The sequence below is a fragment of the Acipenser ruthenus genome, chromosome 4, assembly GCF_902713425.1.
Source record: "Acipenser ruthenus chromosome 4, fAciRut3.2 maternal haplotype, whole genome shotgun sequence".
NCBI classification, from domain to species: domain Eukaryota; kingdom Metazoa; phylum Chordata; class Actinopteri; order Acipenseriformes; family Acipenseridae; genus Acipenser; species Acipenser ruthenus.
The window spans coordinates 47,820,588-47,842,971 of NC_081192.1; the positions used below are offsets into that span (position 1 = coordinate 47,820,588).

The window sequence follows — 22,384 nt, forward strand, 5'->3', positions numbered from 1 at the left end:
TCAAAACCACTGTAACATGCCTGATGCATTACACTCCACCGTAAACTAGACAGTATGAAATATACACTAGTTAATGTTTAAAATCCGTAAGATTTATGCAAGATTCTCAGTGTGATTACAGTGTAGTTATATAGTCACAATAACATACATGACATGTTCTCTCACTGCTCTCCCACTGATCATGTTGTGCTCCTCCTCGATGTTCTCTGCAGGGGGTTCAGCATCAATATTGGCATCATCACTATCCCCTGCTAGTGCATTGTTGACAGCTATGTTGTGCAGAATGCAACATGCAACAACGTGTGCTGTATTGTACCGAATCTCTGGATGCATTCTGGGGTCCAACAACGTTGTAAGCAGCCAGGGTCTGATCCCGTAACCAGCATCGCCTATGACAAGCATTACCAATGTTAGCAAGTTGCCCATGCTTACTATCATTGAGGTATGAAATACGTATTATAGCCTAAATTACTTAACAAGAAGCCAACCAGGTCCATATACACCCTCCTCGAAATCGTCACATAGCCCGGACTGTCTGAGAATGTACGCATCATGTGCCGAGCCGGGATAGCTGGCGACCACATCGAGAATCTTCAGTTTCACGTCACACATCATTTGTATGTTAAAGGTAATGCTTCTGATTACCAAAAATATGTTCTGTATCCCAGGATGGTGACAGTGCTACGTGGATACAATCGATAGCACCCAAAACATTTGGAGTTTCCTCATCAGGTCAACATATGATGTTCTCCCATCACCACAGAACCTAAACCTCTGGGTAGGAGAGGATCCCTCATGTCCTTTGTGTTCAACACCTGCAACATTAAGGCACATTTTGACAGGATGTAAGGTGGCTCTTAGCCAAGGACGGTTTACTTGGCGCCATGACCAGGTGCTGCAATGTTTGGCCTTAGCATTGGAAGACAAGCGTAACATGACCAATAAGTTGCCACCTGTTCCATCAAAACATTACACACAAAAGACAACATTCCTCCGCCCAGGAGAGCAACCACCAAGAAAAGGTGTTAAAACCAATCCTCGCCCAGGACAACTGGAAGCTGCTAGAGACTGGAATATGCTGGCAGATGTTGGTCAACGGCTTATTTTTCCACCTGAGATTGCCACCACTAACCTTCGACCAGATATTGTCTTGTGGTCTGGATCAGCACGCCTTGTTCACCTGGTAGAGTTAACAGTGCCATGGGAGGATGCTGTAGATGAGGCGTATGAGAGGAAGAAACTGCGGTATGCTCAACTAGCCACTGAAGCGGAACAGCGAGGATGGAGAGTTCGGGTTTACCCAGTGGAAGTGGGTTGTCGAGGATTTGTGGCACACTCTACAACCCGGTTTCTCAGAGACGTCGGATTCAGTGGCCAAGAGTTGCGTCGCACAGTGAAGAACTTATCTGAAGCAGCAGAGAGGAGCAGCAACTGGCTGTGGTTGAGACGGAAAGATTCTGGCTGGGGACAGGTAAGTAAGCTGGGCTGAGTTGAGTGGGGGACGGAGGGGGGTGATGCTGGGACGCCAGAATCACCGTCGAGCCCTCTTGAGGTGTCGTGGGCTAGTCGACGAAACACTGAGGATGGAAGGTGCCCACTTGAAAACCCCAGAGATGTACCCTACTTAGCTCAATCCAGACGGTTGTCATGCTGATGCGCTGGGGAGGCCGCACTTTGGTTGATCCCCGGAGCCAGCATCGCAGCCGTTGTGTGTGCTGATGCGCCAGGGAGGCAAAATAAGCTGATCCCTGGAGCCAGCATTACACTTCAGCCATTAACACCAGACAGAAGGATATCTACATCATCATATGGAAGGAAACGTAAATGGATGGAGACACATATGGATCACATTAGTTTACTGTAAAGCTACGTCTTAGTTGGTGCTTATCTTGGCGAGAGCCGAGTTCAAATCAGCATGAAGTTTTAACATCTACTCTCGTGTAATGGAAATCATGGAAATCTAGAAATGTTGCATTGAGCGCTTGTGGCTGTCTGGGAAAATGGATATATAGTGCCTATAGAAAGTCTACACTCCCTTGAACTTTTTTCACATTTTGTTGTGTCAGTGCCTCAGAGTTTCATGCATTTAAATGAGGATTTGTTTCCACTTATCTACACACCATACTCCACACTGTTAAGGGGAAAAAAGTGATATATTAAAAATACAAAACTGATCATAATTGGATAAGTCTCCACCCCCACCTTTGGCAGCAATTACAGCAGTGAATCTGTTGGGATAGGTCTCTACCAACTTTGCACACCTAGATTTGGTAATATTTGACCATTCTTCTTTACAAAACTGTTCAAGCTCTGTCAAGTTCCTTGGGGAGCGTTGATGGACAGCAATCTTCAAGTCATGCCACAAATTTTCGATTGGATTTAGGTTGGGGCTTTGACTGGGCCACTCAAGGACATTTACCTTTTTGTTCCTTAGCCACTCCAGTGTAGCTTTGGCTGTGTGCTTTGGGAACCTCGGTCCCAGTTTCAGCTTTCTTGCAGAGGGCAGCAGGTTTTCCTTAAGGACTTCTCTGTACTTTGCTCCATTCATTTTCCCTTCTATCCTGACAAGTGCCCCAGTCCCTGCCAATGCGAAACATCCCCATAACATGATGCTGCCACCACCATGCTTCACAGTAGGGATGGTGTTCTTTGGGTGATGCGTTGTGTTGGGTTTGCGCCAAACATAACGCTTTGCATTTAGGCCGAAAAGTTCCATTTCAGTTTCGTCAGACCACAAAACTTTTTGTAACATGGCTACAGAATCTCCTAAGTGTTTTTTTGCATACTTCAAATGGGATTCAAGGTGGGCTTTCTTGAGTAATGGCTTCCTTCTTGCCACCCTACCATACAGGCCAGATTTGTGGAGTGCTTGGGATATTGTTGTCACATGCACACTTTGACCAGTCTTGGCCATAAAAGCCTGTAGCTCTTGCAAAGTTGCCATTGGCCTCTTGGTAGCCTCTCTGATCAGTCTCCTTCTTGCTCGGTCATCCAGTTTGGAGGGACAGCCTGATCTAGGCAGGGTCTTGGTGGTGCCATACTCCTTCCACTTCTTAATAATCGTCTAGACCGTGCTCCAAGGGATATTCAAGGCCTTTGATATTTTTTTTATACCCATCCCCTGATCTGTGCCTTTCAACAACTTTGTCCCGGAATTCTTTTGAAAGCACCTTGGTGCTCATGGTTGAGTCTTTGCTTTGAAATGCACTACCCAGCAGAGGGAACCTACAGGAACTGCTGAATCTATCTTGAAATCATGTGAATCACTACAATTTAACACAGGTGGAGGCCACTTAACTTGGTGTGTGATTTTGAAGGCGATTGGTTACACCTGAGCTAATTTAGGATTGCTATTACAAGGGGGGTGGACACTTACCCAACCAAGCTATTTCAGTTTTTATTTTTAATTAATGTTCTACAAATTTCTAGAATATTTTTTTCACTTGGAAGTTGTGGGGTAGGATGTGTAGATAAATGAAAAAAAAAAAAATTTAATGCATTTTAATTCCAGGCTATAAGGTAACAAAAGGTGAAAATTTTGAAAGAGGGTGTAGACTTTCTATAGGCACTGTAGTTCCCAATGCGTTTCAACAGGGCATTCAAAACCTACTGTAAACACCGGGAAAACGTAAGTTGCGATTTTCCACCAGTTGCTGAGACATTTGTCTGGAATGACTCTTATGTAAAATAATGTAGTGCGCAATTTCACTAGACCTGGCACGACATGACTGCTGTCTGTCAGTGGCTCTAGATCACATCTGATCTCCTTATATAAGGCTAGTAGGACCTCTGTGCTCAATCTGTACCTAGTTATTATCTCGTCCTCACACAGCCCTAGTAAGGTCTGCATAGTCTTAAATATTCTCTCCCTGACTTTCCTTCTTGCTCTCATTTGTGCTCCTGGCTCTGTGACACTGTATCACCTCCATGTTTCGCACACAACACTACTTGTGGTCTGCTCTATTTATATTGTGATTTAGTCATACACCACCTGGTTTCAATAAGTGGTACACTTAACACACGCAGAGGCACTTTGTAAAGTTAGCACCTTTAAGTGAATATGGTTTTAATATCAAGCACCTCCCTCACTGAATTAGGGGGAACAATTTAAATACATTTCCATAAATTAACATTATTAATTGTATTTAAATGGCTCACACATGGTACCTCTTTACACGCAAATCATTCCACGCGCAAGGTCATGTGCCACTGCTTAGTGAAATCAGCAGGTGCACAAAGCACACAGTAAGGGGCTTTTTGCATGCAAAACACATTACCGCTGTTTAGTGCATGAAGCCGGTATTTGTTTGATCCAGTTGCCATAGTAACCAAATGCACTGCATTGACGCCGGACCGTGTAGCGTTGCTTCTACTTCATAAAAGTATGAAATGAACAGGGGAGATGAAGACTAATGTAAAATACTGTAAGGAAAATAAAATGCCTATTTTTCACGACAGGTGAATTTTTCCGGGCCCCTACATATAAGGCTAGTATGATCTGTGCTCAATATGTATCTAGTTATTACCTCCTCCTCACACAGTCCTAGTAACGTCTGCCTGGTTCGAAATACTCTCTCCCTGACTCTTCTTCTCGATCTCCTGTGCAGCTCTTCTACTGGTTCTGTGACACCACCTGGTTTCAATAAGCGGTACTTTTAACACACGCTGAGGCAGCTAGTAAAGTTAGCGCCCTTAAGTAAATATGGTTTGCATTTCAAATACCTCCCACGCGTTATTTTGTGATGTAATTTGCATACATTTCCACACATTACATTATTCATTATATTTAAGACTCGAATGCGGTACTTTTTCCACACGCTTTTTTCCATGCGCTAGGTTGCCTGCCACTGGTTAGTGAATACAGCAGGTGTACAAAGCACGCAGTAAAGGGGCTTACCGCGAGAAAAACACGTTACCATTGTTTAGTGAATGAGGCCCACAGTCTAATAGAAGTTGTGTGTACTCTAGTCCCATCATTTTCCTGCTTATTTAAAAGAGCCTATTTGTAGCTGAAGGCTTAGGCCGCTTACCAATGATTCTAAAGGCACACCTTTTAATTTACAATTTCCATCCACCAAAACCGTTCCTCTGTCACTGCACTGAAGATGTATGGATGGCTCCAGCTCCCAAGAAAACAAACTGGCGTGGTACACCCCGCCCCTGTGCATATTTTGTTTATTTTGTATTTGGTTTGTAGTATTGTTATTTAAATGTACTGTTTTATGTGTGTTTTATTGTTATAATTTAATGGAGTTTGGCAGAGACAATGTTTGCTTTTCGTCTCTGCCAGACTACATCTCGTGAGAATGTGTGGTCGGCAGAGAATGAAATTGACAAATTGGCTGTCGGTCACACAGATGAGAAAACCCGTGCAGAAGGTGGTCTAAAAACCAGCAGCTTTTGCTAACCGGGGTTGGTTGTTCAGAGGAGGAACGTAAGAGAGATCTATAAAAAGTAAGAATAAAAACAATTGCTACTTGTGCTGGCTATAAACCAGCATGTTACTTGTTTAATTTTACTGTCTTTGTTTTGCACACTGTGCCGTTTTGTTTTTGTAGCGTGTTTTCGTTTCTGTTTTGTACAAAGCATTTATTTACAATAAATACGCGCAGCAGCGCTTCATACCTCACAGAGCTGTGTCTCTCTTCCTGGTCTGACGTCACCACAAGATATCCTTGTCACAAGTGCACAGAGAAATTCTCAGCATAATTATACTGTTTAACACATTGGTATAAATGGGCCACCTGTTCCCTTTTCTCATGGCAATCGAAAATGCTATTTTGGAAATGACCAGCAATACTGACAGTCAGGTTGCTTCACTGATATCAAAACCACAAAGGTTACAGACACTTTGGGAAGAAAGAAGCAGCAACGTATGTTGTCACTAGTTGACACTTTATGTACCAGACAAGATTGACTATCTGTCTGAGTCCAAGGGCTTTACAGTTTCTGTGAATTAAGAGCAAATACCGTAGCATCTCAGTACCTGTCTTGTAATGTTTTGATTTGTTGGCTGTGTCTTTTTTTTTACTCATTATATCTAAAGTTAATAAATGTCTTAATTTCATATAAAAACACATTCTCTGTTCCTCTATTGTGTGTAAGTGTTAATATGGCCAGACTTTACTATACTCAAAGACATAACTATTACCTTTCATATTTAGTTTATTTTCAGGGCTTTAATATACTATGGATGGAGAAGCCTTTCCATTTGTCAGATGTTATAGATCTAGTGATTCTTGATTATGCAATGGCCGGGTCACAAAGCCTGACAGCAAATCTGATTCATCTGCTGTAATGTTTAATCCTGTGCTCCAAGGATTTCATTAGTATTTCTCAAGGATCGTATCTAGGTCTGAAAAGCTAGTGCAGCATGTGTTTTCTGTAATTGGGTTGAAGAAGAAAGAGTAACTGTAAAGATGGATGTCTTTTAATCTGGAATCTGCCATGGCAACTCTGAGCATTATAATACAATACTGTGCATTGAGCAGTAGGTTTGCTATCAGCTCAATAATGTGTTTGTTTTTAGATTTATACGTTCAGCCAACATTCCTTTAGCCTGTTTTTAATTTGACTTAATTGTGTGTTTAGGTTACTTGACAAACCCCCAGGTATGTAGAATAATTTACAAGTGAACAGGCTTGCGGTCCTTTCACACCAAGCGTGCTGCATCAGGGTCCAGTGTAACATTCATTTATTAAATACTGTACATTAGAGGTATGCTGATACTAAAGTAATTGCCTTTAAGAAGTATTTGTTGGCAGGTATTAAATAAATCAAAACACACGTGTTTCTCATATTGATTTCAAAACAAGAGAAGCTGTCATTCCCTGACCTTTACCAATCAATAGCAATTAACTTCTGCATTGCATGTTTTAAAAGCCAATTGAAAGCAAATCTTCCTCTGTTCTGGGGTGCTGACATGTTTACCGCTGTACACAGGCCATAAACTGACAATGAAAATATGCTGCAAAACTAGCAAATGCAAGTAAATCACACAAACGTGACCTATCCTTTCCATAAACTGGAGCTAACGCTGTGGAAAGTGTGTATGAATTTCTTTGTCGAGTTTAATCAGTGATAACAGCTTGTCCAGCACTAATCCCACAATTCGCTGCAGAGATAATGTATTTCTAAGGAAACTGAGGAAAGTGAAAAACAAATGTCATATCAAAAGGATAAAATAAAGGTTAAGACAAATAATAACTTATAAAATATGATTACAACAAGTTCTACATTAAATAACATCAGCTTGTTACTGATTGATACTCAGTAAATGGAAACCAAGGGTCTCCATTGTTTTGTGTTGAGCAATTAACACATTTTATTCCATTTACTTAATATCTAACAGCTTCAAATTTCTTAAAGGTAATTACTCTGAAAATCAGAGTATCGGCATACCCCTACTAGATATACATAAAATTATATTTAATTTTAAAGTTATTATGAGTTATTATTTCTGTTACTTAATGCTGAAACATAATTATGTACTGTATGGAATGTTGCATTCAGTGACAGTAGAGCCTTAGGATGATTTGATGCCTTTGGAGTGAAGGCAACTTGACAACATCAAAATATGCTGGGCGCTGGCACTTTGATGCAATGTGCTGGGTGTGAAAGGACCAACAGTCAACAGACTGTTTCATGGATGGCAGCAGATTTTAGGTAATAATTATATTTTTTTAAAACTGGGCTCCCCATCCAATAATGATTGTTGGGTCAGCTACTGTCAGTGTATAGAATTTAAGAATAGACAGTAGCTGTAAAAAGCACTGCTAGTGTTAACAATTCTGTGTCCACTACACAGGCCCCAAAACGCACATTTACACACTTTTAACAGTAATTCTGTGTTACATTATTTTGCTAGATTTTATAAATAAGCCTGCACTGACTTCACAGTTTTTACAAGTGATATCATGTGATATTTATTAGTTTGTTAGTAACTCATGAACCATTAAAAAATACTGAGCCTTACCATAAAAGTATTGTTTGAAGGACTCTTTTGTTAAAGACACTTTTTAAAGCCCATTTTGATTCATTAAAGTGTGCAGCTCATGAGACATTTTAAAATGTTTTAGCATGGGGTGTATTAAGTTATTCTAATGTTCCAATATACAAAGACAATAATGCAAATCACATTTTTTTTAAAAACAGTCCTTAAAGTTTTGTGAATAGTGCCCACTAATATTATTTACTTAGCAGTAAAGCATCAGAACTCTTCTTTCACTTCCATGCCCCTGTTAAACATATACTGTACTATGTATCAATTCAAAGATTCCCACTGCGAAGGTGCCATTGGTATTGTATCATTCACCAGGGAAACAAGCTTCCTTTCCTTTCCCCTGACCCTGTTTTTCGTAATAGATATTAATGATATGGTTCTTCTATTCAGAGGAAGGTCGAGGTAAAGTGGCAGGATAGGTCTTTGGCATTAAGGCGTGATTATCAATTACAGCTCTGCACGTGGCAGGATGGTGGCCAGTTCCCTACCTGGCTACTCTAAAGCTAATTAGTCTTTTGTTAGTCACTATGCTCTCAAGGACACATGGCATGTACATTGAACAAAGCCAGTCATGTTTATACATATAGTAATTCTTTTTTTATACACAACATATTTTTCATTTAATTTTTTCACTAGCAGTCTCCAAGGATTAAAAATAGAATGAAGTGTTTTTCACTATATCCTAGCAACTAAAAGTCAATAAACATAGAATTACAATTTGTTTTATTGCTGTGTTACTACACATACATCTTGGTAGACTGAAATTTAATTACTTATATTCACGTTCCACTTACAGTACTGCAGTTGCCCTCAGTGCTGCTTTAACAAGAATATGGATATGCATTATAAATACTGAATATCATTTTCTTTCTATAGGTATTTTGATGTTGCCTTTTTTCTTCTAGGTGACTTTCCCGGTGAGAATATTTAAGCTGTTGGGGGTAGAGACTATAATTGTTACAAATGCTTCTGGGGGCCTGTGTAAGGACTTCAAAGCAGGAGACATCATGATCATCAAAGACCACATCAACCTGCCTGGCTTTGCTGGCCAGCACCCACTATGTGGTCCCAATGATGAACGGTAGGTTCAATCAACAAATATAGTTGCTCACATTTTTAAACACCATAGTACTGTCAAAAGACATTTTTATATTATATTTATATTATAGTATACTATGTATGTTCTGTGTACGGCAATGTAAATCTCAGTTATGCTTATATAACACACACACACAAACAAATCCTCAATACTAGCACATCCTTTGTCAAGGGAGAATCAGTGCCACAGATATATTTTTTTAACAGCTTTTAAATGTGTGCCCCTAACAACATTAGTTATTATAATGTCATTGAAGGTTTGGAATCCGTTTCCCTTGCATGTCTGATGCCTACAATAAAGACCTGCGGAAGCTTGCGCTTGACATCAGTGCACAGCTCGGCTACTCAGACTTTGTTCGAGAAGGTGTGTACTGCATGGTCAGTGGACCCAACTTTGAGACCATAGCTGAGGCCCGCATGCTGCACATCCTTGGAAGTGACTCTGTAGGTAAGTCCATGTGTCCCATTCTAAAGCTTTCCATGCAGGGATGTCTTTGGACTTCATTACAGTAGAGTAACGTGCTTCAGAAAGTCACCTTTGGACTGGATGCCATGATGATTTCCTACACTGTCTGGCAATTATTTAATAACTAATTTAGGTAGGTTGGGAATCTCACTCCATATTTGGTAAATACTTCTTGTTGACTGTGATTGTAGAGAAAATGTGTGCAATTAAAATGCAATGTGCAGAAAGCTGCATGATGGCTTCTAAGTTTTATAAAAAAAAAAATTAAAACCAGGTCAGATTAAACATACTATTGTCGTGCTGTTTTGTAGTGCTACTATAAATCTTTAGCATGATAACATCCGTTTACTTGTAGCTTAAAACATTCTGCAGGGTCATGAAAAATGCAGGGTTACTTTGTGCCCTGCAACTGAAAATGTACTTTGTCACACCTTACTTACAAAATGTAAGGAAGTGGTCAGAAATTAGAGGAGAGGAAGAGAAGAAGGAGATGACCCCCCTTTCCCCACTTCCAGATACTGACTGACCCAGGCTATCTAAACATACATGATCTGGGTGGATTATTTTCCATCTTGATGCTCAAGATGTTTGATAATGTCCCTATCAAAGCTTACCAAGATAAGATCTTTCATTAAAGCCTCTTAGGTTGCAAATGTATCGTTTTTAATTCTGTAAATAGTGAATGATTTCAAACTTGATCCGGTATTGCCAGCATTACCCACAGAAAAGAGCTTTGTGCTTAATGAGTTTTTCTGAGCAAAATCAATCAATAAAGAACCCCAGTGTACTCATGGGAGGGACATCTATCAGAAGTAAATAAACCATGTGTAAAAAGCTGTTACAGTTTAACCACCTTATTCCACCTGAGATACGCAAGGGTTTTTCTTTATCAGAAATACATCTTCATTAGATACTGTATTAACGCTGAGGCATTTGAATAGCTTTAGTTAACATGGGTTGTTTATTAAGGATTCAGAGGGAGCCCAACAGTGTTTTTTCTCCATAATGTTAATCGTCTTTTAATTAAGAAACCTCTCCTTATCTATTCAAGGGATGAGCACAATTCCAGAAGTCACTGTAGCGAAACACTGTGGTTTACGTGTGCTCGGACTTTCACTCATCACCAACAAAGTATCGCTGGACTACAGCAGGGAAGAGAAGGTTAACCACGAGGAAGTCCTTGAGATGTGCAAGATGAGGGCTGAAATGTTTCAGAATCTGGTCAACACCATAATAGCCAAATGCGATCAGGTTGATGGTATAAACAGCAACTAAAACCATAGGGCTTGAAAGAAATTATCTTAAACTATGTGGTGGCTACAATTCACTGCAGCAAAGATCTGTAAATATTTGCTAGACCAGTAAAACCTGGTAGGGGAAGACCCTTATATAAGTTGTTGTATCAAGCTCTTAATATTGCCATCATTGGTCTATACAAGGGAGTCCATCATGGGATAACAAAGGCTTTCCCCCAAACACTTAATCACAGCTAACAAAATAGTTCCTTAAATGTACTCTGCCATGAACATCCATTCATTGTATGAGTTTCAAATGTGCAATCATGTATTTTCATTTTAAAACTGGTCAAGGTTAAAGAAAGCCATGCTATTTGATTGTCTTGCACTTCCTAGGTAATTTCACCTGGAGAGTGAAATTATTCCCACTCCTTCATTGGCTTCACCCCAGTCAATAACCAATCAGCTGCTTCCCCTAATGACTGACATGCTTTGAACCAGTAACATGCTTTGACCCAGAATACACTGGACGGCAAGGCAAGGCAAGCGACTTGGAACTTTCTTTAATATGGTGTATGTAGTACCAGCTGTCTCTTTTAAAATGAAAACACATGTTTACTATAACATGTGTTTCTTTCAAAACTGCACTGCCCACTTATATAGTTAATGTTAGTGCAAAACGGGTAAGATTTGGGGAAATATTTTGTTAGCTACAATTACATTAATAGCTCTTGCCAGTTGTGTTTTTTCTATGCTATCTTACTTAAATAGGTTGTGTGTGGGGGGGATAGGGATCCAAATGATCTACTGTAAACTTTTGAACCACTGTGTAAATGCATAAATACAGTATATAACAGAAAAGGAGTATTTATACATCAAGCCCAATTCTGCATGTGCTGGAATCCAAGCATGAGGTACTGTAATTAAAAATGATATTGGATATGTCCTTTGGACAACTTGTTAAATGATCGACTACTTTTGCACATTTAGATTGATAGCTACCTTATTGATTGACTAAATATGCACGTGTGGAATGCTAGTTACTTGTTTGATTCATATAAAGACAAAGGAACACCCACCATGTATTGAAATTGTGTTTTTTTTCTGTAACTCTGTAACTAAAGCTATCAGCAACATTATTGCTGAAAGCCTTTATTTCCACAACCCTTATAATCCCCCTTCACATTGCCCTTTACTCCCGCCCTCTATGTGTGTGGTCCAGTGGTTAAAGAAAAGGGCTTGTAACCAGAAGGTCCCCGGTTCAAATACCACCTCAGCCACTGACTCATTGTGTAACCCTGAGCAAGTCACTTAACCTCCTTGTGCTCCGTCTTTCGGGTGAGACGTAATTGTAAGTGACTCTGCAGCTGATGCATAGTTCACACACCCTAGTCTCTGTAAGTCGCCTTGGATAAAGGCGTCTGCTAAATAAACAAATAATAATAATACTACCACTGAATGGTATTGCAACCTTTGAGTTTCCCTCCACCTCCACAAACTCCACCTCATTTTCAGCCTTGCCCGGGGCTTCCTGAAATGGGAGCTGTCAATCAATATTTTGAGGCAGCACACAGTGCCTCTGAAAGTCAAGGTCAGGCTCCAAAACCAAGCCATTCAAAATGTTCTGATACATACTTGCTGTTTTTATTCTCTAATTAAACACAAATAAATCACATAAGTTGTCCTGACTGAACATTGAAAGCAGTAATATGGGGAAACAATGTTAATTCTAGTGACTGTTTATTCTGTTAGCATTGATTTCACTGGTGACATAGCAATATGATGTAACCCAGGGGTCTCCAACCCTGGTCCTGGAAAGCTCCTGGGTCTTCTGGTTTCCTTATCGACTGAGCACTCAGTTAATTAATTGCACCAATTATTAGCTTAATTAGTCAAGATTAACAGATGTTCCAGATCTTTAGCCATTGATGATGTAAGACACCTAGAAAACCTGCAGGATTGGAGCTCTCCAGGACCAGGGTTTGAGATCCCTGATTGTAGCCTAATCCTTAATATATATATATATATATATATATATATATATATATATATATATATATATATATATATATATATATATATATATATATACAGTACTGTGCAAAAGTTTTAGGCAGGTGTGAAAAAATGCTGTAAAGTAAGAGTGCTTTCAAAAATAGACATGTTAATAGATTATATTTATCAATTAACTAAATGCAAAGTGAGTGAACAGAAGAAAAATCTAAATCAAATCCATATTTGGTGTGACCACCCTTTGCCTTCAAAACAGCATCATGTCCATGAAAGGAAAGAATACACAAAAATCTGCATTAACTCACTATCAAGTGTTATTCCATCTTTAACTAAAGATCAATGTTGAAGTGCCTTAAGCTTGCACAAAAATCCCAAATAAATGGTATCAAAACACTTGTATCCAATATTAATGTATTTAAATAATTGTCCCATTCAGACTAATTTAATGTTAGGTTTAATAAAGCTACTGTAACAGATATGTATTTTGCATTCAATAACTGTATAGCCTACCCTCAATAATTAGGTCATTATTTATATTTACAAGGAATTTGGTGAATTTGAACAGCTGAGGACAATTATAAAAATGCAGAATAAGCTATAAATGGGTCTAATTAAAAAACACAAAATCAATATACATTTTGTAAGGTTATAAGTTGTATTTAAATATCATATTATAAACATGTTGTTACAACTGTTTATAACATAAATGTTATGAAAACACATGATTATCAAAGCTCTTTACTTCAAATTGCACTTATCATTCTATAACACATAATAAAGAATGTATATCCTTTCTGACAAAAGGTTTAAATGATTAAAAAATAATTTATTTCAGGATGTTTCGTACAAAAGCCATTTTTCAGCTGTGTAGAAAGAAATGTAAACAGTACGGTAAACTTGTTATCTCTCTCTCTCTCTCTCTCTCTCTCTCTCTCTCTCTCTCTCTCTCTCTCTCTCTCTCTCTCTCTCTCTCTCTCTCTCCCTCCCCCTAATCGAAGTGCTACCTGACAAGCAGGTGTGTCAAATTACTAGTCTAACATTCTGACAGAGACACCATATATTTTTTGTGATTATGTATATATTCTTTTCAGCATCCCAAACAGCAACTGGTATTGACAGAATACAGAAAAGCCTTGAGGTTAAGACAACAGTGTTGAGCAGAGAAGTTTAATATACAGTGCCATAGTCTTACTGAACAAGTAACCTCATCTGAAATCCATAACGCTCCCTGTGTCTCACTGTAGTGCTTCATGATTTCCAAATCAAAGTACACTCCAATAGCCTCATGAGAGTGCAATGTAACAGTAATGAAGATGTAAACCTCTACACATATATTGGAGACTAGAAATTGCAGTTTTGAAATTATCGAACCATAAGCAATAACAACAACATACTAAAGAATTACACAAAATGGGTCTGTGTTACAAGAAAGTGAAACTGTTATACAGTACCAAAACACTGCTAATACGTATAGAAAACCACTATCACAAATCATATTTTGCCAAGTTATGTGTACAAACAGCATACAAAAAAATTGATAAAAAAAATATATACGGGTCAAAAATTATCACAAAACAAAGAGCAAAACAAAATACACGCAGGTCCCATCTGGTGTCTGTACACTGGTCCACAGTTGAGACGTGTGTATTTTTAATTTTACATTGAGAGTTCGGTCTATCTGTTCGTAAAACATGTGAAAGGTAAATATTGATCATTTTGAAATTGACCATTTCCTACTATCACTTGTAAACCATATCTTTTTATTTGTTAATTTTCAATGCTTCTTAATTTCACCTGTAAACCTCCACACTACTGCAAGAAAGGGACATTCAGCAACAATTTCAATGAATCGTAATGTTTATTTACATGATAAAGGTTCCTGCACTACTGCACGAAAAGAAACCATGAAGCCTTTCTAAATGGTACAGCAATACATGGCATTGTGAATAAACTGTATGGCATGTAAGGGTTCTCACATTAGAAGCCACTGGGTTTCAAGTATTATTGTCTGTCATGTATTAAAGCAAAACATAAAGCTCATTGTAATGAATGCACTTCTTTAGAACGTATTTAAATGATACAAAATGGAACATTTAACAATTGCAATAATTAGGCTGTTTGTGTTCTCATATAACATATCCTGGTTTTTGAAGTAAACACTAGATGACTGACTGGATAAGCAGTTGCATGACATGTGTAATAATTGGTTTTGCTGAAGTCTTTTCAAGTAATAATATTGTGCTCACACAACTAGAGCAGTCAATGAACCACTGCATATCTGCCTGTGCTGCCTCTGCCCCTGCTACTAATTTATTCCCTTATTATCTAATCAACCCCCCCCCCCCCACCCACACACACATTGTATTACTTTCCTTTTATTTGTGAGCTAAATGCAACCTTATATCCATGCTCTTATAAACTCAATTATAAATATAATCAATACCTTACTCCTGTCTTAAATAAAACACAAGATCACAACAAAGTGCAGCAAATTAATCCACATGAATGTATATTTCAAGTCTCTGAGGGGAGTAAAAGTTGAAATGGTATGCAGACCAATATCTCTTATTAATACTAATTACAAACCGTTCGCAAAATATTGATAAGATCTGAGTTTGTTAGTTCAGAGTATATGCATAACAATACTAGTAAACTTCCCTTTATTACAGCTTCTTTCAATGAAGAAAATGTTTTCACTGGAACAGTTCAGACATTGCATGCTTTTACTGTACTTTTTTTCATTAATTTCATTGAAAATATTTGTATTTTAAATAGAGCACTGTTCATTTTGATTAAATGTTAATCAAAATGATTTGAATGTTAATAGACGTAATTATGTGCAATTGCGTATGCGCAGTTCATGTATTATAGTAAGACGTCTGCTCACTTACAATTCATCAGCTAAGCAAGTAAGGTGGTTTAGCTGCTCCAGTCACTATAATTAGTTTCCAGCTGATCTGCAAATCTTTTTTTCATTGAAAGCGAATATCATCTTCAATTGGTTAAATTCCCCTATGTATTTGTTTATTTTGCTGGTTAAGGGGGTAGGGGTTTAAGGCATTAGAAATAATGATGCAGAGACAGAGAAACGCTCAGTAAATAACAGTGGGATCAGTTATAAAATACAATTCCTGGATAACCTTACTTTGTGCATGGAGAACAATATTGTAAAACAGTTTCATATTTAACGATGTTATTAAAAAATGCTTTATACTTTTCTATTCCAGTGCCACAAGCCATGGTTTCTAAATATGATAGCAACACTGGCAACTACTGTACTGTCCTCCATCTGTTCAAGTCCTCTCTCTTCCTGCTTCCGTAGCTTGTCTTTCTGGTTAAATGAATACATCAATTTACACTATTTAATTGAAGGTTTGGCAAGCATAAGACTCTGCATGCAATATGTACTTCCTGATCTGACACAATTCTCTCAGGCAGTTCATTACCAATTTTTTTCTTGTCAGATTACTGTAATACTCACTGCATTAGTAATGCATGTAATCCTAAATTAAAGTGACTAGCATGCAAAGGGTACATACGGTTATATCACAATGTTTTTAATGGCTCAGTTGAAGACGCAGAAGGGGACCAAAACTCTATCTTGGTCATTCACATTTCACAGATATAAACTAATATTTTGAGACCGGTAATACATCTATTAGAAACATTTAAGTACTTTACATCCAAACAAACAAAACTAAGAAAGTTATGGAAGTTCACTTGATGACAATTATAATTTTGCTCTTTATTGCTGGCTTCAGGGACACACAGTCAGTGAACCTCAGAGGAGGCAGAGGTAGCACTGCCCACTAAAACAAATTCAAATAAATAAGCCTTTTTATTTATGTATATGTAATATGTAATATAACAATAAACACATAACTTTAACGCAACGTCCAACCCAAATTCTCCACTCAGTCAACGCTGCACGTTCGGAGGCAGCAGATGCGCTCTTGTCTCCTCTGTAGTTATGATTAGCATGTCTATTAACCAATCATATACTTCCATTTCATCAGCTGGCTTGATGGAACACAGAATAAAGCCGTCTAAAAAAAATAGCCAAGGGTGGCAGGTCTCCACTCACCTTTTGCATGTTTTAGTCAATCACCAGACATGTGCCCTCCTGCAATCATGACCTTGGATGCTAATCCTGATAAAAGTGAAAGGGTGAATGTCTATAGATTGATTAATTTACATTTTTATATATTTAAATATATATATATATATATATATATATATATATATATATATATATATATATATATATATATATATTATTAAGAGTACTGTTTCTGTATGTTTCTTCGAGTTGTGATTGCTCAGGCAATAAAGTTTGGCTGAATTGCTTCCTTTTGATTAAATAGATACTTTTCATATGTACAGAACGGTATATAATTATTTTGTTGGTCATTTCTTTAAGTTTAGCAGATTAAGCCAATAGGATGTGCTTGATTTTTCTGCCTTCTGCCTCAACAACTTTGTTTAGAAAATATTTTATGCAAAGTATGTTAAAGTGACGTGGTCTTGAAACCTGTTTGAAGTTATGCAGCTATGTAAACTTCATACATGAAAGTCTTTAAACTAAATAAACTAAATCTTTAGACCTCTTACAATTAATTAGATGTTTTTTCCTGGAAGGATACAAAATGAAAAATGGTGGGGATGTACATGTATATACTCTATATGTTTGTTTTTAAATCTTTTTTACATAGGCTAATATATGATCAATAGTTTATTGTGCATACTGTATATGAAGTACCGATCTAATAATCTAATCAGTTTGCAGTATGCATTAATTGGGGAATCACATTTAAAGAAATATAATCCATTAGGAATATCATTTGTACAAACAAACATACAAAAAAACTAAAACAAATTGATTGTCAATATTTCATATTTTCTAATAAATCAGTCAATTAGTTTAGCTTTATACATTTCACATTTAAAGTTACTATGATTGCAGATGAGTAAGAAGAACCTTCCATTATTTCACCAATAAGGAAAGGTTAAAATAAGAAATACTGTACTTTGTAAAGCAGCAGTGTATCAGTATATGTTTTTTATTGATTTGGCTTCTGTTAATAGGGACTGTGGCGGGTGCCTGCAGCCCTGTGCGTATTTTGTGTTTTATGTGGTGTGTTTCCTGTTGTCTGTTATATGTGGATATAGTGGTGCACAGAATATAAATTGGGCTATGTAGCACAAGTGTTGTAATATGTATTTAGGCACAGGGATTACACAATCACTTCACGTGCAGATAAAATGTGTATCAGTATGTGAGCACGGGGACTGCACAAATTAGTTCACATGCTGGGATTCAAGTGAATAATTAATTAGTAATTGAATCCCAGTACAACTGACTCGGGTTGGTGTGTTCAAGGGCGAAGGAATGGGAGAGTCAGGAGTGTAAAAATTAAATATTTAAAGCAATTGCTACCCGTGCTGGATGACCAGCACGATACTTGATTGTTTGTTTCGTCCACTGTTTGTTAGTGTCTGTTATTTTGGTCACTGTGCCATTTGGTTTGTTCAGTGTTTGTGTTTTGTTAAATCTTTATTTAACACACATTTCACTCGCAGTGTTGTGTGTGTTTCTTCCGGGTCTGACGTCACCGCTCAGGCCAGCTTGCCACAGGGATACATCTTTTTTTCTAAAACTTGACATAAAAGTATTCATGTAACCCTTTTTTATATGACTATTGTAATAGAATAACAACATAACAAACAAAGGCATATTGGCATTCATATCAAGCCGAAGGTCTTGGGTAACAAGCAAACACTGATAGGGATGGATTTGGACCCCTCTTGAAAACATTGGGATTTTTACTGGGAAAAGTAGAATAAAACTGGCCATACAATAAACAATACTGCTACTTAATCTCCCTTAATTATATCATTATTAACTGCTTTTTTATGATGTGTTGTTCTATCGTTATATAATGTGTTGATACATCATATAAACACACAGAGCAATCTGTTGACAGCATGCAAATTGAATGACATTGATTTTACTTTGCTTCCTCTCTTTACACGTGGTTTGCAGCTGTTTGGGCCCATGCACCTGCTCCCCTTGACACTGTTTTCCACAAGCACCATTGCCCTATTGCTTACCTTCTTGCTTAACCTTACAAAGGCTGTGCAAACAACAAGTTGTGCTTTATAGATGGTATGATCCATTCTCTGCTTCTTACCATTAGTTGCCTGTATTCTGACTATGCTATTGTCCTGATGAACTGACTTTTTGTGGTCCTAAGGCTTTTTTATTTTTGGATTTGGAAAATACCTCTCTTACCGCTGAAGGAACCTGAAGTGAAATTTTGCATTATTCTAGTAAAAGGTGCATCTTAAATAAATAATGTGTCTTTTTACAAGCTACAGCAGGCTAATTCCATGCCATTTAAAGATGCAAAAACATACCCAGACATCTCTTCATATCCCTTAAAACATTTCAGGCAGGTTAACATATTGCTTTTTCCAAGACCTGCTTTTATTTAAACCAGCCAATCAGAACAGATGGCCCAAATGACCTTCAATGGCAATGCAGAGACACTGCAATGGTCCTGTAAGGTGCAATGGTAGCACAAGGACATACACTCGTACTACAATGGTAACATTTTCATATTATAAGATTAAGAATGGTTTTAACGGGGTAATCCATTGCAGTAGCATGGTACAGAATCAGTATCAGTGTGCTACGAATTCTAGATCACTGCTCAGCGTTGGTTCAAATTCCATTGTTTTGTGTGTTCTACTGTTGATCCTGCTAGGCATTCTTCAGGATAGTACACGGATATTATAAGGATATACCAATGTTTTTTGTTTTGTTTTTGCTGTCACGGTCAGCTGTAGAACCTGTTTCACTGCAGACTTTTTCTGTTTCAAAGCTGTAGAACCTGTTTCACTGCAGACTTTTTCTGTTTCAAAGCTGTAGAACCTGTTTCACTGCAGACTTTTTCTGTTTCAAAGCTGTAGAACCTGTTTCACTGCAGACTGTTTCTGTTTCAAAGCTGTAGAACCTTTCACTGCAGACTTTTTCTGTTTCAAAGCTGTAGAACCTGCTTCACTGCAGACTTTTTCTGTTTCAAAGACTCCATAATGGTTATTGTCTGTCTGTGCACTCATTTTTTCATAGCCATCTGGGTTGAAGTCAGCTCAGCTCACAGCTGACTGCTTCAAATATTAAAGTTTTTTGTGTTCTTGCTGTCTGTTCAGCTGTGTTTACCATTTTGAACACTTTATCAGACAGTGGTTCTGATTATTTCTTTTTAAATAACATAAAAAGACAATTGGACCTAATCCACAAACAGTTTTATTTTTTAACTAAAATAATAATGAATATGTAATACTTTTATCAGCAATGTTATATGTTGTTCAGCTTCTTTTAATTTATATTTTTCACTGTGACCAAAATTAAGCTTAACTGCTGTACAGTTTATATACTGTAATAATGACAAACCTTTTTAAACAAGTAACAAAGCCCTAAAGTTTTTATTTTTTTTAATTTAGTGTGTCCAATTATTATTTTCCTCACGATTTTCTCCAAATTTGGAATGCCCAATTGCTTTTCACCTTACCACAGCAGGTCAGCGAGCTAACCTCTGGAGCACAAAGGCCAGCCTTGCAAGTGTCCACCATTGAGCTCACTGGGCGCCCGGCCAGCGGGGTTCACTGTAGCACGATGAGGAGAAACAGTCCCTGACAGTTTTGTCTCCCTAACCCCCGGGAGCGCCCGAGCCAATGCAATGCTCCATTTCTGGATTCCCAGCGAAGACCGGCCTACTCACACAGCCGGACACAAACCTGCTCTGTATGACTCACCTTGTGCACCACTCTGGGACCCCAAGCTCTAAAGTTTTAAAAGTGGATTTTTTTTTGTTTTGCTGTTGTATAAACTGTGTACTGTAAATATCACAAATACTAACTACATGCCCGGATTAACCTATAAGCAAATTATGCTATAGTGTAGGGCCCCCAGCACCACTCGAGGTCTCCATTTGTTTGGGACATTTTACAAAAACTGCATGTGGGTGGCTGCGCCCACACACACAGGAAGAGGAGTGGGCGGGCCCACACACACAGGAAGAGGGGCACAGGAAGAGAGGCGCACAGAAGCTTGCTTTCGGTTCTTTTTTTTTTTGTTTGTCCTACTTCAAATGTGCACAATATGCCTCAAATTTTAGAAGATTTCTGTTTTCATTTGGGGGTTGGAATTTTAGTAAAAAAAAAAAAGGCAGGTAAAGGTAAATGTGTATAATGCAGGAGGCTGAAGGAAATTCAAATGTGGATGTCTGCAGCCGACAAGAACGGGTTTAAGTACATAGTGTTTGTTTCTCTCACTACAAAAAAAAAAAAACTTAAAGAAGTAAAGGACAGAAAAGTTAGTCCCTTTTTTGTTAAACTAGATTGCTTTGTTCTATTCAATGCAATGCTACTAGTGGTCCGTAGAAGGAATCTACGAAAAGGTTTTGGGAAAAAAAATTAAAAAACGTGTTTTTGTTTTGATATATATATATATATATATATATATATATATATATATATATATATATATATATGTATATATATAATTCTGCTGCTATTGTATATATTAGCTGCTGGACTGCTGAACCCCAGTGGATATTATATTATGCAGTTGCTGGTGCTTTTGTACTTTACTGCCTGGGACTGAAGCTTTTTTTTTTTTGTTTTAATCATTTTGTGTTCTATGTTCCCACGGATGTTTGAATGTTATTTAAAATGATCACTAACTAAGATTGAACTATTATCGCTCGCATGTGATTTCTGTTGTATGGTGCAAGGCAATAAAGGCATACACAGTTTAACAAGCCTCATACAGTACCCTGGTTGCTGTGGAAAAGTGTGTATGTAGGTGGCCCCCAAAATATGGCTTGGGATAGGTCCCAGTTCAGAGAATATGGGAATTCCGTCCACTGTTTGTGATTACTGCTCTGCTACCTCGCTCCAGACAAAATAGGCACGCTCTGGTCGCTTACATGGTATTACAAATAAATAAATACATCAACTAGATTTTTTACCCCACACTGTGTTGTCAATTGCAGATTAAAAGAATGTACATCCAGAAAGAATCTTCCTTATTATAACCGCATAAGACGCTTTCTCATTATTATTGATTGGTACTGAACAAATTCGTAAATTGAAAATAAAGAAGCAAGTTAGGAAATATCATCTTGCAATTAACATGTTTTCAACAGGTTCCTACGATGTCGTATGGTATCCTCAAATTTTTCAAACTTTGAATATGATTCGAAACAAATTAGCTTTATACTGGCCTTGTTCGTATCCGAGTATCTCATAGGAAGCTCAAAGCAACCCACGAACACATGTGAGTGAGTCTCAATGGGGCTGACGGACCACCCTGTAGTGTATGAACTATCCCTAAGAGTGCAGAAAATATAAACCGTGTTCACAGCGCTATACTGGGGCATAACAATATGCCAATAACACCATTTGCCAAAATATGCATAGGGCCCCCATGAGACCATATACAATAAAAGTTTAAGTTAAAACAATTAAAAACATTATAAAATGTTTACTAATAGTGGTTAACGG

At 37.8% G+C, this 22,384-nt stretch overlaps 1 protein-coding gene across 2 annotated transcripts in view; it reads left to right on the forward strand.

Moving 5' to 3' along the window:
* Window positions 1–11,879, forward strand: part of LOC117400719 (purine nucleoside phosphorylase-like) — a 33,036-nt gene extending 21,157 nt beyond the window's left edge. For both annotated transcript variants that reach the window (XM_059022470.1, XM_059022471.1), the window contains exons 4-6: window positions 8,908–9,083; window positions 9,358–9,548; window positions 10,618–11,879. In XM_059022470.1, the coding sequence (XP_058878453.1) occupies window positions 8,908–9,083; window positions 9,358–9,548; window positions 10,618–10,841 (591 nt within the window). In that variant the 3' untranslated portion in view covers window positions 10,842–11,879. The remainder of the gene's footprint in view (window positions 1–8,907; window positions 9,084–9,357; window positions 9,549–10,617) is intronic.
* The last annotated feature ends 10,505 nt before the right edge of the window (window positions 11,880–22,384 follow it).